Here is a 19,870-nt window from a genome sequence, read left to right as displayed (position 1 = left end):
TCACGCGTCATTGGCCAGCCTGCGCATGTCCCGCCCCCGACACCGGCTCCGCCCACCTCTGAGACGGCGTTGGGCGGGCGATCTTCTCCTAGTGACCCCGCGGCCAGCCCCGCCGACGGCCTCGGCCCGCCTGCCCTCCCGCCCTCCCCGCTTCCTGCTTTCCCTCTGAGGTTAAGAGGTTACAAGCAGTGCAGCCTAAAGGACAGGTAGTACCCCGTCCCAGCCCCCGGCAGCTGCCATCTTGGTGGAGGCCATTTTCTGGCTCCTTTCTCCCTTGCAATGGCTAAATCAAGCAATCTCGGTCACCACGCTGTCACCCACTGGGCAGCCATTCAGTGACCCACACGCACTCACCACCACTGTCCGACTGTGGCATCCTCCTCCCTCCCCCAGGTTAAAGCCACCCATGCAATGTGACTACATCGTCTTGTACAGCCCCTGCCTACAGGAAAGGTACAGAGGTAAGGAACTCCTCTCTCTGTACTAGGAGCTGGGTACAGAAGCCCCAAGACCCTAACCCCCCTTTTCATTAGGATATAGGAATAAAGAATACACTAGAACTTGGCTGCAAATTAGAATCTTACTGGTGCTCAGACACCAGAGAAGAGTCCGGGTATCAGTGTATGCAGGGGTCAAGGTATGTAATTCAGATGTTCTGGAGGAGATTTGAATGTGATCTCAATGAATCCCAACTCCAGAGTAGAGCTGGAAAAGGGAGGGACTTTGCCATATCCCTCTTCTCTATTACCACACACATCATTGCTCCTTTGTAGTTCTGGAAGTCAGAAGTCTGACAAAGGTCTTCATTGGCTAAAATCACTGTTAGTGGGACTGAGTTCCTCTGGGAGCTCACGGGATGTTTGTCTTGCCTTATCTCTCTTCCAGCTTCCAGAGAGATGCCACATGCTTTGACTCATGGCTCTTTCCTCTAGCTTCACAACCAAGTGAACCATCAGTTCCATGACTCCAATCTCTGGTTTCAAAGTCATCTCATTACTGGAGTGTCAAGTAAGCACAGCTGTCTGCTGCCACCTTGCATCTGGTGAGAGAGTAATTCAGAAAGTAGAATATCAGATCTGACCATTCACCCCCATATGCCAAATAAAGACATGATAAAGGCAGAGAAAGGAGATTTACTACATGCCATGGATATGCCAGGGGACGATAACATTTCAACTGCTTTGAGGTATAGACATGTAGTAGGGATTTTTTACTCTTTTCCCCACATTTTGTTAGCATTAGTTAACAGAGGGATTCATTCTAATATGTCCATATATGCACACAATATACCTTGATCAGACCCTCTCTGTCACTTTCTCTTGTGTCCCTCCCCTTCCCCAAACCCATCTCAGCAAACTCCATCAATTTAAACACACATATATAAAGTATTTTGACTATATTCGCCCCTCACATTACTGGCAGGTGGTCGCAGGGGTAAAGATCCCAGATCCTTGGCATGTCCAACAAAGAACTGAATGAAGGTGCACACATGAGTAAAGTGGCAAACGAGAAGTTTGGGGATTTTTTGTTTTGTTTGTGCCAGTCCTGGGAATTTAAGACCTGGGCACTGTCCTGAGCTTTTTTGTTCAAGACTAGTGCTCTACCACTTGTACCACAGTTCCACTTCTGGCTTTTTGGTGGTTAACTGGAGGTAAGAGTATCATGGACTTTCCTTTTGGGGCTGACTTCCAACCACAATCCTCAGATCTCAGCCTCCTGAGTAGCTAAGATTGTAGGTGTGAGCCACCCATGCCGGGCTAAAACAAGGAGTTTAATAGAGAAAGTACATCATTGAGGCAAACAGTGGGCCTGAGCTAGAACAAACACATAGTTAAGAAAGTCCCCCCCCCCAAAAAAAAAGAAAGTTTCCATGTTCTAGAGTTTGGAGAGTGTGGGAGGAGTTCACAGTAATGACAGTGGGATGAGCTTAGGGAAATCAGGGATTGTGACGACAAAATTTTGGAAAATGTCTTCAAATATACAAATGTACACGGTTGCCATCCCATAGTTTTACGTATGTGTATGCTATGCAATTCACGTGCCTGAAGCCTTAGGTGGGATTTCCTTTTGAAAAGGTCAGGTTAAGGATACAACAAGGGTTCCACTGTGCAGGTACAGTTTGGTTAGAACAGGCCAGAAGTTTTTCCACCCCCAAGGGAGAAGTCCTGACTGAAAACTGACCACTAATTACTCCCTAGGTGTGGCTATGGGAGGTACTAGGGAAGAGATGAAACTCATGTGGCTCTCCTAAGCCATGACCAGGAGAGGGAGCCAGTTTTACCATTCATTTTATTTTTGTCTGTTGTGGAACTTGAACTCTGTGCCTGGATACTGTCCCTGAGCTCTTCAGCTCAAGGCAAGTGCTCTACCATTTTGACCCACAGTGCCACTTCTGGTTTTCAAGTGGTTAATTGGAGATAGGAGTTTCACAGACTTTCCTGCCCGGACTGGCTTTGAACCTCGATCTGCAGATCTCAGCCTCCTGAGTATTTAGGATTACAGGCATGAGCAACCAGAGCCCAACCCATTCTTTCCCATTCTTTCCCTATAGCACTCTTACCCTCTCCCCTCACTATTCCCCACCCCACTTGAACCCATAGATTTAAATAAAACTGGAAGAAAGGAGAGAAAAGTATGCATTACTTAAAAGTCCCAGTTACAGGTGTGGCAGTAACTGGGGTCATCCCAGTTGGTCATTATCCCAATTATGGTTTTCCAGGATTTCAGAGAAGGTATTATCACACTCATCACCTAAGGGGAGTATGGTTCCTATGAAATTCCTCTTGCTCCAGGACACAATTGTTCCTCATTTGGGGGTGGTCTGTTCTACAAGTCTCTACTGTTCCTTAGGAGTAGTTTCAGTCGTGGTCATTAAGATATCTATCAGTCTTGTCTGTCTTGGAACTCCAGGTGATTGCAAAGTAACTGTAGTGAGAATGGCTTAGGGCAAAATGGAGGCAGGGATACCAAGCTTTTCTCCTGCTTTTAGTTTGTGGGTCTATATAAGGAATCAGTCCTTTTCAACAAAAACAGCATAAGTATCTATTACAAATATACTTTCAATAGACTGAAAGTGGATGGGTCTTTACAGTGAGAATTACTGCATTAGCTTTTGGGATTTGAATACTTACTGAGATTGCCCCTGAGAAATTCCCATCCTTAGGTCACCTGTGAGTCAGGAATTTTTACCATATAATGCTTTCTCTCTCTTCCTCCCGTGGTCACCTCATATCTCTCTGCTAACACTTTTCCCTTTCAGGACTGGAGACCTCATTTTTTTTGGTTTTGTATATCCTCCCTGTCTATGGCTACCTGCTATCTATCCACCTTTCTTCTCCTGACTGACCTCTCTAGTCTGCTTCTTTCTTAGAACCTACTATAGTTTTGTTTTGTAGGTTGTGGTGTTTGAACTCAGGGCCTGGTCTCTGTCCCTGAGCTTTCTTGCTCAAGGGTGGTGCTCTTCCACTTTGAACCACAGTGCCACTACATGTTTTCTGATGGTTAATTGGAGATAAGAGTCTCACAGACTTTTCTGCTCCAGCTGGCTTTGAACCTCAGTTCTCAAATCTCAGCCTCCTGAGTATCTAGGCATGAGCCACCAGCACTGGCCCTACTATAGTTTTTATCTCCTCCTCCCCCCACCCCCCCACCCCCCCCCCACCCCCCGACAGAGAGTAGAGTAAGTGTCTCTGGAGATTCGTTTCTGACTGTCTGTCTCACTGTCAATTAGTTCACTGTTTCTTTCTGGTCTTTGTTCCTTTTTATTTTGGGGTGAGTGACCTTGTTCTCAGGGCCTAGGTGCTTTCCCTAAGCTTTTTTGCTCAAGGCTACACTCTACACTTTGAGCCACAGTGCCACTTCTGGTTTTCTGATGGTTAATTGAGTTAATTGGAGATTAGAGTCTCACAGATTTCCTGCCAGGGCTGGCTTTGAACCATGATCCTCAAATCTCAACCTCCTGAGTAGCTAGGATTATGGGCATGAGCCACTGGTGCCCAGCTTTGGGGTTTTTTTTTTTTGTTTTTTTTTGGTCGGTCGTGGGGCTTGAACTCTGGGCCTGAACACTGTCCCTCAGCTCTTCAGCTCAAGGCTATTAACTCTACCACTTGAGCTACAGTGCCACTTCCGGTTTTCTGGCAGTTTATTGGAGATAAGAATTTCAGGGACTTTCCTGCCCAGGCTGGCTTTGAACCATGATCCTCAGATCTCAGCCTCCTGAGTAGCCAGGATTACAGGCATGACCATCGGCGCCTGGCTCCAGCTTTGTTCTTTTGTCCTCACTCAGGTTCACTGATTACAACATCTTCCCAAGTTGTTCTTGCTTCATGCTAGTTTGATCTTAAATAGCTGCTGCATTGTACCGAGTCACTTGTTGCTAATTTCAGAGAATTCTGGGTTTGTTTTGAAAACTACAGATTATATAACAAGGTCCCTATCAGTTTTACTTCTTTGGACATTTGCTTTGTTAAGCAAGCCCTGAAAAACACATGACAATATATACTCATTAGTGGGAGTTGTTTCTTGATTTACAGATTGTTGGCATTTTCTTTCTGTCTCTGTTCTGAATGCTCCTGATGACTCTAGAAGAATAAGTTACTCCTTGGTATCTAAACTGCACAGATATTGCAGGAGTATAATTTGGTCTTATCTGTCCCAAAAGGCCCATATGGCAAAGGCTTGGTTCCTAGCCTGGCATTTGGGGGAGGTGGTGGGACTATGAAGAAATGGGGCCTAGTTGTAGGTCCTTAGGTCATTGGTAGCATGTCCTCTAAGCTGATTCTGAGACCTCACTCTTTTCTCCTATTTCTTTTCTTCTTCTGGGTCATGAAGTAAGTGGTTTTGTTCTGCCAGATTCTGGGTTCCTCTAGGAGCTTTTGGAGGAAAAAGGAGATAAGGAGACTTATTTCATGGCACAGGCAGCTATGCGAAGATAGCATTTCAGACCATCCTTGGTGTACAACATGAGTGAGACACTTAAATAGACAGGAACTCCAGGCAGGGGATGAAATGTATGCGTGGTTGAAGAGTTCCAGTGGGCCTCTTTGGCCATTCTTCACTAGTCAGAATAAACAAGTCATGGTTGCTGGTGGGTGGTCTGTCCTGAGGAAGGAGGTCTGTTGTTCCTTAGGGAGAGGTGGCTGTGCTTCCTTGCCATAAGGATGCTAAGGATCAGTTCTGTCCCTTCTGCCTTCCAAGGTGATTGTGAAGTGACTGCAGGGAGGATGGCTTTTATTTAATATATGGGCTCAGCAAAAGGTGCTTTTAAGCACATTTTCAGGCCTGCACCATCAGCTCTCTGTCTCTGTCTCTGTCTCTGTCTGTCTGTCTGTCTGTCTGTCTGTCTCTCTCTCTTTCTCTCTCTCTCTCTCTCTCTCTCTCTCTCTCTCTCTCTCTCTCTCTTTCTCTCTCTCTCTCTCTCTCTCTCTCTCTCTCTCACACACACACACACACACACACACACACACACACACACTCCAGTCTATCTCCGTCCTGGTCTCCGTGACACATCCTCCTGCTGACCAAAGGGAGGACGGTAGCTGGCTCGGGCGGGGCGGTGGCTGGCACCGGCTCGGGACTCTGCCCGGCCTGGGCGGTGGCGGCAGCTGGGAGAAAGACGACGTGGAGCAGCCACGTGGAGCGACTGGGGCGGGTCGGCCACCACCCGGCGGCGAGGTGCGGAGGCGAGGCCGGCTCGGCAGCCTGGAGCGCGCAGGGAGCCGGAGCCCCAGCCTCGCGGGCGCCGCAGCAGGTGGGTCGGGCCGTGCCCTGCGAGCTCGGGGCTAAGCAGGCAGCCTCCTAGCCGTGGTCCCGGCCATCCCCTGCGGTTCGGTCCTGGCAGGAGCGATGCGCTTGCCTCTGCGCACCCCTGGGGAGAAGTCATCCCTCAGGACAGGTAGGGCAAGTGGCTGGGAGGCGCCCCTGAGAACCCTGCGATTTGGGGGTGGGTCCCCCAGCCCCCAGCCTTTCTCTCCAGAGTAGGATGCCCTGGAGCAGGAGGTGCCCTGGCAAGTTGCACCGAAGACCTGGAAAACTGGAAAGGCTGGAGATAGATGGATAATTCAGCTGCGAATGGTGGGGCCCAGCCCAGCCCAGCCCAGGCGTGCGCTCCTGTGGCTGGGAAGTTGCAGCATCCTTTCTTGAGGAGTGGGAGGCACAGAGGGATAAACCAATGGGGAGAGTTCGCTTCAGATAACTTCCTAACAAGCAGACGTGGCATAGATTGTGACACTGAACAGAGATGCAGCCTAAGAAGTGTATGCGCTGGGTGGGAAGTTATTCAAGGTAACCGGGAAGGTCCTGCTCCCTCCCCCCACACTGGAGGAACATTCCCTGCCCCTGCCGCGCAGTCCTCAGGATTCTGCACCTCCTCCAGCCCCTGGGAGACAGGTACTGTTCATAGAGTGTGTGTGGGGGTGTGTGTGTGTCTGTGCGTGCATACAAGCATGTGCTTAGGGCTTGAACTTAAGGCTTGAACACAGTCCTGAGCTGTTTTGCTCAAGGCTAGTGCTTTACCACTTGAGCCACAGCTCCACATCTAGTTTTTTGGTGGTTAATTGGAAATAAGAGTCTCATGGACTTTCCTGCTCCGACTGACTTCAAACCATGATCCTCAGATCTTAACCTTCTGAGTAGCTAGGATTACAGGTGTGAGCCCCCAACCCCAGGCTGTTGTCCTCATTTTAAAGATGAAGATTCCACTCTTTGGAGAGGTGCAGACTTTGGCCTAGCTCACACAGCAGGGTCAAGAGGCAGGATTTGATCAAAGGTCTAACCCTCAAGGCCAAGATTTCCTTCTCTGTACTGTGCAAAGGTTTGAAGAAATCTCATGCAGAAGGTCACCGTGAAAAAAGTGTGCATCTAAGAACTTCATTGAACTATATCACAACTGTTAACTAACAGTTATGCTGGCTTTCATGTGTTTATTAGGGCAGTTATATTCATGCACAGTATAATTATAGGAAATGGTTTGTTTTTATTTGACAAGCAGTGGTTTGATGGCTGTTTTATTTCTGTTGCTTACAAAAACTGCTGTAGGGACTGTGAAGGTAGAGTGGTAGAGTGCTTACTTTGCTTGCATGAGGCCCTGAGTTCGATTCCTCAGCACTACATAAGCAGAAAAAGCTGAAGTGGCGCTGTGGCTCAAGTGGTAGAGTGCCAGCCTTGAGCTGAAGAGCCCAGGGACAGTGCCCAGGCCCAGAGTTCAGGCCCCATGACTGACAAAAAAAAAAAAAAAAAAGTAAGCATAGCAAGGCTCTGGTGGTTCATGCCTATAATCTCTCCCCTCCCACCCCCAGTCTTGGGGCTTGAACACAGGGCCTGGGCTCTGTCCCTAAGCCTCTTTGTGCTCAAGGCTAGTGCTCTACCACTTTAGCCACAGCACCGCTTCTGTCTTTTTTGAGTAGTTTATTGGAGATAAGAGTCTCACGGAGACCTTTCTGCCCAGGCTGGCTTTGAACCTCCATTCTTAGATCTCAGCCCCCTGAATAGCTAGGATTACAGGCATGACCCACTGGCACCCAGCCCAAGATCCTTATCTCCAGTTAATCAGCAAATAGAAATGGAGGTGTGGCTCAAGTGGTAGATCACCAGCTTTGAGTAAAAAAGGTAAAGAAGAGCATGAAGCCGTGCCCTGGTGGCTCACGCCTGTAATCCTAGCTACTCAGGAGGCTGAGATCTGAGGATCGAGGTTCAAAGCCAGCCCGGGCAGGAGAGACCGTGAGACTCCTATCTCCAATAAACCACCAGAAAACCGGAAGTGGTGCTGTAGCTCAAGTGGTAGAGCGCTCACCTTGAGCTGAAGAGCTGAGGGATAGCGCCCAGGCCCAGAGTTCAAGTCCCATGACCGACAAAAAAAAAAAAAAAGAAGAAGAAGAAGAAGAGCATGAAGCCCTGAGTTCAAGCTCCAGTACCAATACAAATGTGTGAGCATGAACATGTCAGTCACATTGTACCACCCTTTACACATTAAATGAGGTGTTAGTTTGACTCTTTTTTCTTTTTAGTTGGTCATGGGGCTTGAACTCAGGGCTTGGGTGCTGTCCTGTCCCTGAGCTTTCTGCGCTCAAGGCTAGTGCTCTCTACCACTTGAGCCACAGTGCCACTTCTGTTTTCTGGTGGTTAATTGGAGATAAGAGTCTCACAGAGGGCTGGGAAGGTGGCTCAGTAGCAGAGTGCTTGCCTTGCATGCATATGAGGCCCTGTGTTCGATTCCTCAGCACCACATAAGCAGAAAAAGCCAGAAGTAGCGCTGTGGCTCAAGTGGTAGAGCGCTCACTTTGAGCTGAAGAGCTGAAGGACAGTGCCAGGCCAAGAGTTCAGACCCCACAACCGGAAAAAAAAAAAAAAAAAAAAGTCTCACAGATTTCCTGTCCAGGCTGGCTTCAAATTACAATCCTCAGATCTCAGCCTCCTGAGTAGCTAAGATTACAGGCGTGAGTCATCAGTGTCCAGCTAATCACTTATTTTTATTTCTTTTGTGTCAGTCCTGAGGGTTAAACTTAGGACCTGGGTGCTGTCTCTTAGCTTTTTTACTTAAAGCTGGTGCTCTACCACTTGAGCCACAACTCTTTATTCTGGCTTTTGGCTGGTTAATTGAAGATAAGAGTCTCCTGGGCTTTCCTGCCTGGGCTGGCTTCAAGCCATGATCCTTGGATCTCAGCTTCCATTACAGACTTGAGTCACTAGCACCAGACAAAGTAGCCAAAGTTTAGTGATGATAATGAACTTACCAGAGATGAGAGGACAGTCAGTGGTGGGACTGGGACTTGCAAGTGGGTCAGGCTGGTTTCTCCAGCTCTGCTCTCTTGACTGCACATACAGACGTGTGTGAGGGTAGCACATGCTGGGCATGTGCGGGACATAGGACCAGGAGGACAGTGATAGCAATTTGTGTGGGGAGGACTCAGAACCAAGGACATAATTTACCAGGCCTGATCAAAACTGATTTTTTCAAGACAGTAACAGCAGAGCATTAGCCAAGCCCAGGGAGAGGCAGAGGCCCCTCTGAGAGGAAGCCGCAGTGTGGCTTGTCCATGTTGCCCATTCTTACACAGTTGGTGTTCTGATTATTATTATGACTTAACAAATCACTCAAAACTTGGTAGCTTAGAATAGAAACTAGGGGAAAGCCCTGTGTCCAAAAAAGACTCCATATTCCCTGGGCCACTACTTATGCTTACAAATGATTTCCAACTTCTGGGCTCCATCCCCAGCATTAGGCATACTGTTGAACAGCTAGGGTTGAAGAAGCACTGGTCCTTGCCTTCCTTGCTCCCTGGCTGGCTAGCCAATAGGGCTAACTCTTTAACTTTGATTAGGCTCTGTGGAAATCCTTTCTTCTTTCTCCTCATTAAAAAATCAATGTGTGAGCTGGGCGCTAGTGGCTCATGCCTATAGTCTTAGCTACTCAGGAGGCTGAGATCTGAGGATCGTGGTTCAAAGCCAGCCCTGGCAGGAAAATCTGAGACTCTCTCTCTCTCTCTCTCTCTCTCTCTCTCTCTCTCTCTCTCTCTCTCTCTCTCTCTCTCTCTCTCTCTCTCTCTCTCTCTTTTTGCTGATTGTGGGGCCTGACTCTGTCCGGGCTTGGGTGCTGTCTCTCAGCTCTTCAGCTCAAGGCTAGTACTCTACCACTTGAGCCACAGTGACACTTCTGGCTTTTTCTGCTTATTTGGTGCTGAGGAATCAAACCCAGGGCCTCATGCATGCGAGGCAAGCACTCTACCGCTGAGCCACCTTCCCAGCCCATCTGTGGAGACTCTTAGCTCCAGTTAACCACCAGAAAATCAGAAGTAAGTGGTAGAGCACTGGCCTTGAGCTAAAGAGCTCAGGAACAGCACCCAGTCCTAGAGTTCAAGCACCACAAACGACCAAAAAATTTTAAAAAATCAATGTGTAAGCTGGGCACTGGTGGCTCACGCCTGTAATCCTAGCTACTCAGGAGGCTGAGATCTGAGGATCTCGGTTCAAAGCCAGCTAGAGCAGGAAAGTCCAAGAGACTTTTACCTCCAGTTAACCACCAGAAAATAGGAAGTGGTGGTAGAGTGCTAGCCTTGAGCAAAAAGAGCTCAGAGACAATACCTAGGTCCTGAGTTTAAGTCCATGAGAGGAAAAAAAAAAATCAATTATACAGATATTCTCACAAATTTCTCCTATCTCTCTTTGTTCTTGGACACTCTGCTGGGTATAGTAGAACTTATCTGCAATCCCTACACTTGGAAGGCTGAGGCAAGAGGATCATGAGTTTGAGACCATCCTGGGGTATATAGCGAGTTCCATATATGCCTGAGCTACATAGCAAGAACCTGTCTCCAAACAACTACAAACTCTTTTTGTTTTCATTGTCAATTATGGGGTTTAAACCCCCCACGGGAGGCTCAGTCTTTGAAGTTCACAAATGTCCTCTTCTAACACATTCAGCTGGGATAATGAGTTTTGACAGTTCTGAGAATTTAAATGACTTCATTGTCTCCCGTGGCCTGGTCCTGGCAGTGAAGCAGATGGGATGGAGGAAGTAATTTGAGAAAATCCAGGTAGAGAGGTTGTGTGAAGAAGGGAGGATATATGTGAAATGGGCACAGAGCAGTCAGAAAACTTTTGGCAGGAGAAAGGCCACCTTGGGTAGCAGGCGCTGCCCTACCCAGGCATGTCACCTTCTGCCCTCACCAAGTCCTGTGAGGCCTCTCCTCAGCCCAGGTCTCAGAAGGCGACCTGAGGCCAAAAAGCACAGCTACTGTATGCAGTCACATTTGGAACTTAGCTTGTGGTTAGGGCTAAGACCCGTGGACTTTGGACTGGATTACATTTCACTCAAGGCTAGCGCTCTACCACTTGAGCCACAGTGCCACTTCCGGTTTTCTGAATGGTTTATTGGAGATAAGAGTTTCACTGAATTCCCTGCCTGGGCTGGCTTTGAACCACAATCCTTAGATCTCAGCCTCCTGAATAGCTAGGATTACAGGCGTGAGCCACCGGTGCCCAGCCAATCCTCCTGTCTTAACCTCCCAAGTAGCTGGGATTATAGGCATGTACATACAACTTCTGTTTCTTTTTTTTTTGGGGGGGTGTCTGGTCGTGGAGCCTGAACTCTGGGCCTGGGCGCTGTCCCTCAGCTCTTCAGCGCAAGGCTAGCTCTCTACCACTTGAGCCACAGCACCACTTCCGGCTTTTTTCTTTTTGCTTATGTGGTGCTGAGGAATCGAACCCAGGGCCTCAGGCATGCAAGGCAAGCGCTTTACCACTGAGCCACCTTCCCAGCCCTTCTGTTTCTCTCTTGAGTCTTTTCCTAATTTTAACTTTTTACAAGCTTTAAGATGAAAAAGATTATATAGTTCTACTTTATCACTTTCATCTTACTGATAAGATAGTACCTCATTTATAGTAGATGCTTAAGAAATATTAAGGAACAGACTGGTTTAGATTGGTGGTAGAGTGCTTACCTAGCATGCATGGGGACTTGGATTTGATCCCCAGTGTTGCAAAAGAAAAAAATATATATATATCTTTATTCCTCAAGTATATTTGCTCTTACTTTCTGAGAGTCTTGCTTGCCCTTCTGTGTGTGATAATTCCAATATAGCAATTCTGGTTTCTTGGCCTAATTTTGCTATTGTTTTACTGGCTTTTGTTCACAGTGCCTTACTTCCTTGTATATTTATGACCTTTTGGTTAGTTTGTTTGGAGCTGGGTATTAAACCCAGGGTCTTGTGCACATTAAGTGAATGCTGTAGTACTGATAACTCCCCAGCCCAAGAATCCATGTTTCTTGAAAGTTCATCAATGGAATTCTTTGATTGGAGTTGGTTTTCTCCAGGGAAGATGAGGTTTTCCTCTGTCAACCATGACCACTATCACTTCAGAATAAACAAAACCTGCCTAGCACCCGTGGCTCAAGCCTGTAATCCTAATCTGAGGATCGCAATTGAAAGGGAGCCCACACAGCAAAATCTGTGAGCCTCTTTTCTCCAATTAACTACCAAAACAAGCCAGAACTGGAGCTGTAGCTCAGTGGTAGAGCACTAGCTTCAAGCACAAAAGCCCAGATCTGACACAAAAATAAATAAATAAAACCTGCCTTAGGCTTTTTGAACCCTACAGATAGATCAATCCAAGCCTCAATCCCATAAGGCAGCAGGCTGGTTTAAAATTCTCAGGTATTTTTCTTCTTCTCCCTTCTCCTTTAGCACCAAGATCAAAGTTGGTGAGTCTTCGTTGTCCTTTGCCACAGTAAGCTTTGTTCACCTTTGTACCAGGGTGCTATTAAGAATCCAGACTTTATATGGGAATCTGCTATTCATTTCTTTATCTCTGGTCTCCTCTGCTGCACACACCACTCAGACTGATAGTTCAAGTTCACATGGGCTGGGTTTGGCATACACTTGAGGCAAAGGCTGACGTTAAATTCACTTTTCCCCAGATTACTGGTTTCACCCTGCTTTGGTGGTACACTGAGAATCTCTTGCCTACTCAATGCTATTTAAAGAACACTTTCTATTTTTGTCCAGCTTTGTAATTACTTTGGGACATTTACTGTCATACTTCTAGACATGAAATATGTCACAGTCCTGTCATTGGGCTGTGACCAGAGATCTGTGGTCCAACGGTCTTCCTTGAATGAGCCCAAGACATTGTCTTCTCTCCTGGGCACAAAAACAAAATCTCAACTATCTATGGTGCCAGCTATGTGGATGAATGCTTTTTTTTTTTTTGCTGGTCCTGGGGTTTGAACTCAGAGCCTGGGCTCTGTCCCTGAGCCTCTCTATGCTCCAGACTAGTGTTTTACCACGTGAGCCACAGCACCACCTCTGGCTTTTTCTGTTTATGGTACTGAGGAATTGAACCTGGGGCTTCATGCATGCTATGCAAGCACTCTACCACTAAGCCCATGGGTGAATGCCATTATGACAACATTGAATTCTTTGTTATTGCTCTTAGGACCAGCCATATGCAAAGATACATGAGCACAGATTCTATATACTGGTAGCCTCCCCTTCTAGCGGACTTCTGTGCCTTTCTGCATCTTGCTCAAGGTAGCTCAAAAAGGCAGCGTGTTTTTTTTTCTTTTTTGTCGGTTGTGGGTCTTGAACTCAGGGCTTAGGTGCTGCCCTTGAGGTTTTCTGCTCAAGGTTAGCGCTCTACCACTTAGAGCCATATAGCTCTACTTCCAGTTTCCTAGTGGTTAATTGGAGATAAGAGTCTCACAGACTTTTCCTGCTCAGGCTGGCTTCACACCACAATCCTTAGATGTCAGCCTCCCGAGTAGCTAGGATTATAGGCATGAGCAATCAGTGGTTAGTTTAAGGCAGCATTTTTTTTAATCTTCTCATGAGCCAGCCTCGCTGCTCTTCCTCTCATCTCTTAGGGCTATGCTTTTAATTTTTCAGATAGGATCATAAGCTAAATTTTATTGATTCTCCTGTCTCTACCTCCTGAGTAGCTAAGATTGTGGGAACATGGCATTGCACCTGACTAGTCAAGTTTTTTTGTTTGTTTGCTGGTACTGGGGCTTGAACTTGGGGCCTAAGTGCTGTCCTGAACCTCTTTTGCTCAAAGCTAGTACTCTATCATTTGAGCACGTCTCCACTCTAGCTTTTTGTGGTTAATTGGAGATAAGAGGCTTTCAGACTTTATCCTGCCCAAGCTGGCTTTCAACCATGATCCTCAGATCTCAGCCACCTGAATAGCTAGAATTACAGGCATGCGCCACTGGTGCCCAGCTAGCTAGTTGATTTTTTTTAATATATATATTTTTTTATTGTAAAGATACTATACAGAGGGTTACAGTTACATGAGTGAGGTAATGAGTACACTTCCTCTTGAACATTGTTACCCCCTCCATTGTTTTCCCCCTACCATCCCCTCCCTCCCTCCCTTCCCCAAGGTTCTTTTTTTTTTTTTGATTGTGATTAAGTGATTACATAATTTCCGGAAACTCACAGTATTGTGGAATAATGATGCTCATTTAAAGTCACAAGTTCATTCTAACTTTCCTGGAGCAAACTGTCTATCACAGTCTGTAATATATAACGGTGCTCACGTTATTTTTTTTTTTTTTTTTGTGGGCCGTGGGGCTTGAACTCTGGGCCTGGGCGCTGTCCCTCAGCTCTTCAGCTCAAGGCGAGCGCTCTACCACTTGAGCTACAGCGCCACTTCCGGTGCTCACATGTTATATACCATACATGTGATCAGCAGCATGGGGATATTTGGTAGTGGTTCAACCAGATGAGTGGGAGTTCTTTGTTTCTTAAGTCCTGTTAGTTTTGTCATATCACCTAACATTTTGGATTTAGCATCCACTTATCAGGGAGACCATGTACTGTTTGTCTCTTCGTTCTTGGCTTACCTCGCTCAACATGAGCTAGTTGATTTTTAATAAATACAAATTAATCATCTATCTTCCTCTTTGCCTCTGTAGGTCTTTGTGTGTGTGTGTGTGTGTGTGTGTGTGTGTGTGTGTGTTGTGTTGATGATGGGTTTGAACTCTGGGTCTGGGCGCTGTCCCTCAGCTCTTCAGCTCAAGGCAGGCACTCTATCACTTGCGCCACAGTGATCCTTCTGGTTTTCTCGTGGTTTATTGCAGATAAGAGTCTCACAGACTTTCCTGCTCAGCTGGCTTTGAACCATCTTAGTAGCTAGGATTACAGGTGTGAACCACCAGCACCTGGCCTCTTTTTGTGTTTTTAATCTGACCTCTCTGAGGTCCTCCCTATGTATAAAATGAGTGGCCTAAAGTACAACAGGCATACTTGAGTGGCCCTCCACTGAGAACCTCAGGGACTATGAGGAACAGAGCTGTGAGGAGGCCCACCTCTCCCTAGGACTGTTTCTCCAGACAAGCTCTGATTTATGAGAACACTTTTTTGAGTAAAATTCCATGGGAGATGGCTGACATTCATGTATAGGTCTCATATGGGGTGAGTCTTGTCCTCTGGGCTCCTGTTTGTTTTTTTTTTTTGTTTTTTTTTTGGTCGGCTGTGGGGGCTTGAACTCTGGGCCTGGGCGCTGTCCCTCAGCTCTTCAGCTCAAGGCAAGCGCTCTACCACTTGAGCTACAGCGCCACTTCCGGTTTTCTGGTGGTTTATTGGAGATAGGAGTCTCACCGTCTCTCCTGCCCGGGCTGGCTTTGAACCTCGATCCTCAGATCTCAGCCTCCTGAGTAGCTAGGGTTACAGGCATGAGCCACCAGCGCCTGGCGTGGGCTCCTGTTTGTAAAGGCAAAGAGAGAAGGCATTTCTTTGTGAGCCAGCTGATTTCTGACACTGTGAACCTGGGTCTGTTCCTAGGTCCAGCTCCAAGAAGAATGGTACCTTGGATCATGAGTGCATTCATACTGCCACTGCTCCTGCTCCCACTGGGCCAGGCTGCTCCCAAGGATGGAGCCATCAGGTAGGAGGGTTAGGGATGTGAGCTGTGGGCTGGGGCTGGGAGTCTCTGAAGGATGATCTGGGCCTCTCTGGGAGCCAGGTGCTTGGGCTCCCCTCCCCCAACCTTCTTCCTTGTGCCTGTTAGAATGGTACAAGGTGGGCATTCAGTTCCTGGTTGTTGACTCCTTTGCAACAGAGTGCTTAGCTCCAGTGCAGCGTGGAGTGCTGAGGAGCTAGGGACAGGGAAGAGTCTGTGGGAATGGCAAGGAACTAGAGATCATTAGTATATCATTTCTAATTTATTAGAACCCATGCTGCGCAGTACATATCGTGTGTAGGAGGGAAGGTAGAAATAGCCTCCAGGACTGGCAGCCGTGACAAAAATGGCCTCAACGACTCCTGCTAGCTCTCTGCCATCATGGCCTGGTTTATATGTAGCCCCATCCAGAACTGGGCACAATGTTCTGAGCATTGAAGGCAGACCAAGAGATGCGCAGCGACTGAAACCCCAAATTGAGCTAGCTATCATGGGTCATGGAGCAAGCTGGCCTGTATAAACATGGTCAGTGCCAGCACTGAAGGAAGTTGTTCTGAACCATGCTCCCCTGCCACTCAGTAGGCTGTCACCTCCCATTGTCTACAAGGTATGGCTTCTTCTGGTCTTGTCTACCAGATAACCTCCTTTGGGTTTTTATTTCCCTCCCTTCTTCCTTCTCTTCTTTCTTTCTTGGAGGTACTGGGGACTGAACTTAAGAGTCTGGAGTAGCAAGCGCTGTCATTTGAACCATATACCCAGTGTGTGTGTGTGTGTGTGTGTGTGTGAGTACTAGGGCTTGAAATCAGGGCTTCCCACTCTTGCTTGGCTTCTTCACTCAAGATTCTACCATTTGCTGGGACTGGGAAGGTGGCTCAGTGGTAGAGTGCTTGCCTTGCATGCATGAGGCCCTGGGTTCGATTCCTCAGCACCACATAAGCAAAAAGAAAAAAGCCGGAAGTGGTGCTGTGGCTCAAGTGGTAGAGCGCTAGCCTTGAGCTGAAGAGCTGAAGGACAGTGCCCAGGCCCAGAGTTCAGGCCCCTCAACCAACAACAACAAAAAAGGTTCTGCCATTTGAGTCACATCCCCAATTCCTGCCTTTTGCTGGTTAATTGGAGATAAGAATCTCATGGGCTTTTCTGCCTGGGCTGGCTTCCAATCTGAGTAGCTAGAATTAAAGGCATGAGTCACCAGCTCCCTTTGCTTGTCTTTCAGATAGGATTTCAAGCTAAATTTCCAGGGGTTAGTCTCCTGCCATAATCCTCCTACCTGTGCCTCCTGAGCAGCAGGGGTTATAGACATGTGCCAACATACTCAGCCTTTCTTTGGGTTTTCTAAAGACTAAATAAGGCAGCTGCAAAAACAGCCTGAGGCATTGACGTTCTGATTGCTAAGGCACTTGAAGTTTCTCGTCTTAAGGATTTTGGGAATTCAAGGAGCGCACAATTCCCTTTGGGGTTGAGGAGAACTCAGCCAGGAGTCTGGGGCATGGAAGGCGGGTAGGCTGGCCCTCAAGGAGGTTCTCTGAAAGGCTGGTCTTTCCTTCCCTACTCCAGGCCAGCCCCTGAAGAACAGCAGCGGCTCCTGCCCAACCCCTTTGAGCCAGGTCCAGAGCAGCTTCGGTGAGTAGCTGGGCTGGGGCCGTCAGAAAGGTCAGGTCAGGCGTGAGAGACTGGATGTGCCTGGCCGACTTACCTCTTTTCCAACAGGCTTCTGCAGAACTACCTGAAGGGCCTGGGGAAGATGAAAAGGGAAGAGGAGCCAGAGGCCATGAACCGGGAGCAGGGTGAGGAGCCGGGCTGCTGGGCCTGGGATGCCCGGGGCAGTAGCGCTGCCTACGGGCCTTCCCCACAGGCCCTGTGCCTCTCCTAACCAGCTTCTCCTCCCTAGTTCTCCTCTACCTCTTTGCACTCCATGACTACGACCAGAGTGGACAGCTGGACGGCCTGGAGCTCTTGGTCATGCTGACAGCAGCTCTAGCCCCTGGACTCGCTGACTTTCCCATCAACCCAGTAAGCTCCACAGGAGACTCTGCGGTGCTTTTCCATTATGGCTGTTGGTAGAGCCTCTATAAATGGTGGCTCGCACTTGTAATCCTAGCTACTCAGGAGGCTAGGATCACAGCCTAAGGATCTTTGAGGATCCTTGAGGATCACAGTTCTAAGCCAGCCCAAGCAGGAAAGTCTGTGAGACTCTTATTTCCAATTAACCACCGAAAAGCTAGAAATGTAGCTGTAGGTCAACTGGTAGAGCACTAGCCTTGAGCAAAAGAACTCAGGGACAGTGCCCAGGCCTTGAGTTCAGGCCTCAAGATGAGCACCAAAAACAAAACAAGAGCTGGGCACAGGTGGCTCACACCTGTAGTCCTAGCTACTCAGGAGGCTAAAATCTGAGGAACTCAGTTCAAAGCCAGCCCAGGCAGGAAAAACCATGAGACTCTTATCTCCAATAAACCACCAGAAAGCCAGAAGTGGCGTTGTAGCTCAAGTGGTAGAGCATTCGCCTTGAGCTGAAGAGCTGAGGGACAGCTCCCAGGCCCAGAGTTCAAGCCCCATGACCGACAAAACAAAACAAAAATGAAACAGAAAAACAGGAGTAGGGGAGGCTCCAAAGCCTCTATGGCAGGGCTGGGGTATCGGATGGGGCGGGCCTCCTGAGAACACGTCTGGAAACTCCATGGGAACTCTGTTGTACTCCCATAGGTGATCCTGGTTGTGGACAGGGTGCTTGAGACCCAGGACCTGAATGGAGATGGGCTCCTAACCCCGGCAGAGCTCGTCAACTTCCCAGGAGAAGCCCCCCGGCACACGGAGCTCCCAGGACTCCTCGTCCCAGCTCTGCAGGAGCCCCAAGCTACTGGGAGACAGGCCCTATCTGCTAAAAGCCCACTGAGACAAGAAACCCAGGAAGCCCTGGGATCCAGGGAAGAGGCATGGGGCCAGGACGCAGCCGGAAGGGAGGCTTTGCAGCCTCTACAGGAAGCTGCACATAAACCAGGAACTGAAGGCGATGCCCCCGCTTCCCGCCTCCCTGAAGCCAGGGGACAGGAAGTGGCTGGAGATACCGCAGGTTCTGAAGGAGAGGCTAGGGAACAGGTAGAGGTGGAAGGAGGATATGTCCCAGGTCCCAGACAAGATGCTGAGGCAGAGGCAGAGGCCAAGGACAATGGAGGGGAAGTCCTTCTGGGGGAAACACTGGAGTCCAAGAACCTCCCAAATGAGTTTGAGGTTCATAGTATTCAACTGGAGAATGATGAGATATAGACATTGAGGACACAGGCTTGCAACTCTCAAAATCTCAGTGTCAGGACACAAGCCTAGGGGGACAAGAGCCACCTTGGAACTGGATGTAATGGCCCAGACTAGTGATCCTAGCACTCAGAACACGAAAGCAGGAAGGTAGTGTGTTCAAGGCCAGCCTAGACTACATAGTGAGACCTTGTCTCAAAACCAAAAGAATATAAACCAATTTCTGTGGCCCCTTTGGGGGCAACAGCAGGAGACATGTCTTTCTGTGTAGTTCAAGGAGACCCTAAACTGAGAGACAACATTCAGATTCAGACAACCAATAAAGAACAAAATGAATTTATCTCTTGGGCTATTCTGCACTGGTCAAGCTTTGCCAGATCCTATCAGGGATACAGAGTTGGGGTGGGGATTGGGGGGGGTGTGCGATGGACAAGCATTTTAGATTCTTAGATTCAGCTTTCCCAGTGCCTCTGACCTGGGACTGTCAAAACAGCCAAATCTGCACCATGATCCACAACCTGCAGCAGACAGCCCAGGAGAAAGCACAGTCTGTCTCTGGAGCCTGAAGCTGCTCCCACACCTTCCACAGGGTGGTCAGATACCAGTGCCCTCCTCCTGCTCAGGCAGACGGTCTGTGTCATCCTGCACCTGCCCTCCTGTCTCTGGTAATACAACAACTACCATTTGTGAGAGCCTCCACACAGGTACCATGCCGGCATTTCCTGAAACTTCTGGCTTTTATCCTCACAACAATTCTATAACCAGATAAAACTGGGGTCCCCTCGTTTTGACAAGCTGAGATGTCATTTTGACAGATGAGGAAACTGAGGAAGATAAACTGAGTAATTTATTCTAAGGTGACACACCAAATTAAAGGACAGACTTGCAGATTTGCCATTCAGGTCTGTCTGACTCTAAAGCCCATGCTTTTTTTTTTTTTTTCCTTTGTCCATCGTGGGGCTTGAACTCTGGACCTGGGCGCTGTCCCTCAGCTCTTCAGCTCAAGGCAAGCACCCTACCACTTGAGCCACAGCTTCTGTGGTGGTTTATTGGCGATAAGAGTCTCATGGACTTTCCTGCCTGGGTGGCTTTGAACTGTGATCCTCAGATCTCAGCCCCCTGAATAGCTAGTATTACAGGTGTGAGCCAGCTTTTTTTTGGGGGGGGGGAGGGGAGAATGCCAGTATTGGTTCTTGGGCTCAGGGCCTCATATCTCTCAGCTGTTTTG

General features: G+C 48.2%; 1 protein-coding gene across 5 annotated transcripts; it reads left to right on the top strand.

Moving 5' to 3' along the window:
* The first annotated feature begins 99 nt into the window (after positions 1-99).
* On the top strand, positions 100-18,982 carry Cgref1 (cell growth regulator with EF-hand domain 1). 5 transcript variants are annotated; one of them, XM_070025213.1, is made up of 8 exons: positions 100-206; positions 394-461; positions 886-1,042; positions 15,279-15,381; positions 16,951-17,016; positions 17,104-17,180; positions 17,285-17,406; positions 18,097-18,982. In XM_070025213.1, exons 3-8 carry the CDS (start codon positions 961-963, stop codon positions 18,655-18,657), a joined length of 1,011 nt encoding a protein of 336 aa, XP_069881314.1. In that variant the 5' UTR covers positions 100-206; positions 394-461; positions 886-960; the 3' UTR covers positions 18,658-18,982. The 5 variants fall into 5 exon arrangements, with proteins under 5 accessions (XP_069881314.1, XP_069881316.1, XP_069881317.1 ...); XM_070025215.1 differs by lacking the exon at positions 100-206 and having other exon boundaries at positions 228-461; positions 886-1,008; XM_070025216.1 differs by lacking the exons at positions 100-206; positions 394-461; positions 886-1,042 and adding an exon at positions 5,662-5,749.
* The last annotated feature ends 888 nt before the right edge of the window (positions 18,983-19,870 follow it).

The sequence above is a fragment of the Dipodomys merriami genome, unplaced genomic scaffold (genome assembly GCF_024711535.1).
Source record: "Dipodomys merriami isolate MVZ:Mamm:240054 unplaced genomic scaffold, mDipMer1.0.p SCAF_17, whole genome shotgun sequence".
Lineage (NCBI taxonomy): Eukaryota > Metazoa > Chordata > Mammalia > Rodentia > Heteromyidae > Dipodomys > Dipodomys merriami.
The sequence above is the reverse complement of the archived record's forward strand: the minus strand, read 5'-3'. Positions and strand labels throughout refer to the sequence as shown.

What these genes read in the sequence shown, in the direction of transcription:
- Cgref1 (XM_070025213.1), top strand. Translation starts at nt 961, where the DNA reads ATGACTCCAATCTCTGGTTTCAAAGTCATCTCATTACTGGAGTGTCAA. An exon ending in CTGCTGCCACCTTGCATCTG is followed by an intron (nt 1,043 to 15,278) that starts GTGAGAGAGTAA and finishes GTCTGTTCCTAG; the next exon opens with GTCCAGCTCCAAGAAGAATG. An exon ending in CTGACTTTCCCATCAACCCA is followed by an intron (nt 17,407 to 18,096) that starts GTAAGCTCCACA and finishes GTACTCCCATAG; the next exon opens with GTGATCCTGGTTGTGGACAG.